This window comes from Solanum stenotomum, chromosome 1, assembly GCF_019186545.1.
Source record: "Solanum stenotomum isolate F172 chromosome 1, ASM1918654v1, whole genome shotgun sequence".
NCBI classification, from domain to species: domain Eukaryota; kingdom Viridiplantae; phylum Streptophyta; class Magnoliopsida; order Solanales; family Solanaceae; genus Solanum; species Solanum stenotomum.
The window spans coordinates 49,004,738-49,009,660 of NC_064282.1; the positions used below are offsets into that span (position 1 = coordinate 49,004,738).

At 36.0% G+C, this 4,923-nt stretch overlaps 1 protein-coding gene across 1 annotated transcript; it reads right to left on the reverse strand.

Annotated features, from left to right (window-relative positions):
• Positions 1–246: 246 nt before the first annotated feature.
• On the reverse strand, positions 247–4,923 carry LOC125853768 (agamous-like MADS-box protein AGL90). Its single transcript, XM_049533515.1, has 2 exons — positions 4,338–4,923; positions 247–818 (listed from the first exon to the last, which is right to left on the reverse strand). The coding sequence occupies exons 1-2, from the start codon at positions 4,921–4,923 to the stop codon at positions 247–249; spliced, it is 1,158 nt and encodes a 385-aa protein (XP_049389472.1).

Here is a 4,923-nt window from a genome sequence, read left to right on the forward strand (position 1 = left end):
TCAAGGAGGCTCTATTTCCTGATAAATTCGATACATAAAAAGTATTTTCTTAGACTAAATACGAAGAATAACTTTAATTAACCTTCTATGTGAAAAAACTAGACAAAGCATATTCAGTAATCAAAATAAAATACAGCCTTTTTGACATAGCAAGAAATTAAAGTTGGAAGTACAAATATACTCGAATAAGATGGATCCTAACAAACTTATAAAACAGTATAAATAGTAGACATTGATCATATATCCTTATATGTTGTTGTGGTGGTGATTTGGATCTTGTACATTAATGTCGAATGATGTATCATCAAGTAAAGTCATTATCTCATCATCATTCAAACTCAGTAAGTCAGAAAATGATGGACTCTGTGGAATGCCTAATGAGCCATCAACATTGTTATCCATTGGCGCTGATGCACTCATGGAGGGGATATTCATTAAAGTGTCTATTTGTGGTACCGTTGGAGGAAACACTAAATTAGACATTGGAGGAGTAATCATCGGTGAAGGCATTGGATAAGCCATTGTTGTTGGAAGGATTGGATAGGCCATTTCAGGATATCTTTGTGAAGATAATAAAGAAGGAACCTGTGAAAGATCCACAAGTGGAACCATTTGAGGAGGAGTCCTCAAAGGGGATATGAATTGAGGTATTTGAGCAGGAGCGTTTGAAGGAACCATTAATGGAGCCGTCAGAGGAAGAGTTACATCAGGAACCAAATTAAGAGGAGCCCTTGGCATCTCGAAGTTGGTCCCACTAGGTATAGTAGATGAAACCAAAAGGGGAATCTCGGATAGTACTGGAGTGTCACGACCCGAGCCTACACCCTGGACGTGGCCGGCACTCGAAGACCATTGCTGGTCCCCAAGCGAACCCTCATCCTGGCTGACTACAAGCGGAAAACTGATTCAAGCATACAAAGCTTAAAAACTGAAATAAAAGTTCATAAAACTTAAATACAAACTTTAAGTCCAAAGAAAACTCTGTATAATAAAATATATACAACTCGCCATAAAAAGGCAACTTTAGTCTTTAAAACATTTAATAAAATAAATGATACAGACTTCTCAACTATACTGACTATCTATGAAGCCTCTAACTGATAAAGATGGAAGTCGGGACAAGACCCACGACATCCTAACAACTGATATAACTGAAAGGTAAATGAAATCCTCCGAAAGCAAGGAGGCTCACCATAGCTAACTCGAACTCTCGGATGTATCAACGAAGCTCCTGTTGATGATCCTGAATACCTGTGTCTGCATCATGAAAAGATGCAGGCCAAATGGCTCAGTACGTGGAATGTACGAGCATGTAAGGGGAATTCTAAAACATAAACATAAGCTTGAAACTTGATAAAAAGGAAACATACTTGCCTCTTTTCAATCTTACTCAACTCAAGGAATACTCCAAACTACTCAAACTTACTCAACTCAGAAGTACTCAAGGATAAGATACTCAACTCAGAGATTAGATACTCAACTCAAGGATATGATATTCGACTCAAAGATATGATATTCGACTCTGGATACTCAACTCTGGATACTCAACTTTGAATACTCAACTCAATATGACTGAACTCATTTCAATATAAAGCAATTTAAAACAAGTGCAATATAAAGAAACAAACTGTTTAAAAACATGCTGTGAAATCTGTGTGTATGCAAGGATACAACATAACTCTGAAATGTATATAAAAATACAATAAACTGATGTATATAAAAATACAATAACTTCTGTGGGAGTTTCTCTAACCGACAACCATCACATAAGAGCTATAGTGATGATACAGCGATCTACCTCACGCTGCCAGCGCATCCTATACCCGGCCAAAGGTATAGGACCTGAACTGCCTAATGGATCCACTAGTCTATTTCGAAAAAGGTTCATCTAAAAAGTATGACCCTTTTCTACCCATGGTGGCTACATGGTTTATGGAGGCTGTGAGTTGTCTAAACTCTCCCCCATATCGGTGCTCAATACTACTCCCAAAAATATACTAGCTCTTATGTTTTAAAAACATACTTCTTTCTGCTGATTTGAGATAATTGCTCAAAAACTTAGCTCAAAGGCTATCTTGGAAATCTCAGTTTCCCTGCTTGCTTCATTTAGAAAGCTATTACTCTTTTCTGAAAACTAGCCCGAAGGCCCTTTGGAAATCTCAGTTTCCGTTCTTATTTAAATGTGAAAACATTTATAAACTCTTTGGGAATACTTAGTCCCCATATACTTTTGAAGAAAAAGACTTCAAACTTTACTCTTTACTCTTTACTGAACTCAAAACTTAAGTCTTAAAACAAAGTTAAAACGTTTGTAAAAGACTTCTTAAAATATGGTTCATACCGAATTATGGACATGAACTACTCAATGCAAGGTTTTCAATAACCATAGATAGAACTCAAATACTTGGAACTCAAGAACTTCAATGATATTACTAATTTCAAGAATGCTCAACTCAGAGGGTTCGTGCGGAATTATAAGCATGAACGACTCAACTCAAAGACTCAAAGATACTTCTCTTCTCAAGACTGCTCGACTTATAGGATTCATGCGGAATTATGGGCATGAACAATTCAACTCAAAGACTTTATGGGTAACATGTAATAGTCCCATGCTTAGAAATATAATCTCAAAGGGGATTAGGAACTCAATACTCAAGACTTAGAACTTGAAGATACTACTCCTCTCAAAGATACTCAACTTCTGGAGTTCATGCGGAATTTATGGGCATGAACGACTTGACTCGTAGGTCTACATAACATTATGAAACTCATGTATGTGACTCTTCTCATTCTCTGACTTACTTCCTCAAAACTTAGTTCAAATCGATAGTTGATCTCAAAGGATTCACAATTGAACTCAAAGGCTTCCTTGCACTCTACTCTTAACTCTCTCTTGAATTTGAATTATGAATTCAAGAGTTATGATTTATGATATGAAGGATCTCAATAACAATATAGCTATTCGATAATTAGGAATAGAACTTTTAAAAGAAACATGAATTCAATAACTCTAAATTAACTTATCTCAAGAATACTCAAATCTAGGGAAAGTATCCTAGATTACTCTTTTACTGATATGAAAGTAGATGTAGGGCGTGAAGACGAACTAGTCCAACACTATGATAGCCTTACATACCTAGAAGAAAAATATTCTTGAAGAATCTTTAAGAATCTTGAAGAAGAACTTGATTAGAAGCCTTGAAACCCTAGCTTGAAGGTAAGGTAAGCAATCAAGAAAACCTTTCTTGAGATTCTTTCTTGAAATCTCTATGGCCAAGAATTATGATTTTCATTAGTGAAGATGAAAATCTGATTGTTTTGAGCCTTTTATTAGTCAAGAAATTCGTTTATGGTTTTCTTGGAGGTAAAAGGCAAAAACGACTCTTTTTAATATTTTCTCGTCGGCTAATTCGTAACAGCACTGTATAGGTTACTAAAATAGTCATAACTTTTTACTCAGATATTGGATTGACGTGATATTTGTGGGGTTGGAAAAGTAGATTCAATTACCTTTAATTGGATAGGTTATGGATCACGTAACTCTTAATATTCTAAGAGATATGGTCGTTTAAAGTTGACCCAAGCAGAATCTTACATCAAAACTTAATGAAACCTCAAGAACACTTATCAAGAACTCTAATCTTTAAATTTCAAGAACGAAATTACGCTGAATAAATCATGATTGGCGTGTGGGTGAAAGAACCCAACACTATGGAAGCTTACATACCTCTTAGGGATTAAACCCATGGCGAAAATCCGCAACAAGATGCAAGAATCTCGACGAACGCTTTCATCTTTTCTCTTTTCTCCTCTTTTCTCTTCTTCTTTTCTCTTCTTGAATTCTCAACTAAAACCCTAGGTGTATTTTAGGATTATAAAACTGAACCTAATAGGATTAGTCCCTTAAAATATTACTAAAAATGAATTAAATCTGATTGGATAAGGAAAAGACCAAAATATCCCTCTTTATTTTCGGCTAACTTTCCTTAACTGGACAGCCTATCTTCAAAAAGTCATATCTCACTCATCCTACTTCGAAACTTAGCAAACTCAGCGGCGTTAGAAAGATAAATTAAAGATCTTTGCTATGGTATCTAGTAGCACACCTAATTCATCCTGAGCTACGAATTATGGTCGTTTGAAGTCGACCCAAAACTCATACTTAAGCATAACTTGCAAAATTTCAGATTTTGCTATTTCCAATTTAATTCTTTTTGAAACTCAAGGTGCTACATCTAGTGAACTTAACACTTAAGAAATTTTAAATTCCTTGGTAAAGTCTCACTCACTACGAAGAACGATTCGAGTTTTAGTTCGAAAATTTTCTGGGGTGTTACATGGAGCATCAACAGGGGCCAAAAGAGGAACCCATGACATGTCGAAGCTGGTCCCACCAGAATTCATCGGTCCAACAATAGGTTGAGGAGCATTTGATGTAGAACCTTCTTCGTGAGTTTTTGCTTTGATCCTATCATTTATCAGTTTGAGGTTTTTATTGATCACATAACATAAATCGTTGAGATCATCTGGGTCCCTACTATTGGGCATCAGTTCACCATTCAACAATCCATACATCTGGTTTGTATACTCCATCTTCTTGTTTTCCTTCCTTACCTTCTCAAGTTCCTTCTCAATTTTCTCGATCCTTTTCTCGATTATCTTTTCGTGTGTTTTCATGTTTTTTGATTCCTTCTTCTCTGGAAGATCGATAAACTTTGTAAACATACCGGTAACAGCTTCATGATTTGGAAACACCTCAGGTTCATTGTGGTAAGGGCTATTGACTAAGGTAGCCAATTCAACATCGCAAAGGGTGTTGAGTTCACGAGTCTTGGTTAAAAATCCCTTTTGTCGTTTTCTATATGAGACTCTCCTCTCAGTGCTATTTTCCATGAAAGACAACTTCACTTTCTTTCTAACCAT

Bases quoted from the DNA above. Each gene is read 5' to 3' on its own strand.
- LOC125853768 (XM_049533515.1), bottom strand. From the start codon at position 4,923: ATGGTTAGAAAGAAAGTGAAGTTGTCTTTCATGGAAAATAGCACTGAG. The intron at 819-4,337 runs GTAACACCCCAG...TCCAGGGTGTAG, and splicing joins GGCCCCTGTTGATGCTCCAT to GCTCGGGTCGTGACACTCCA.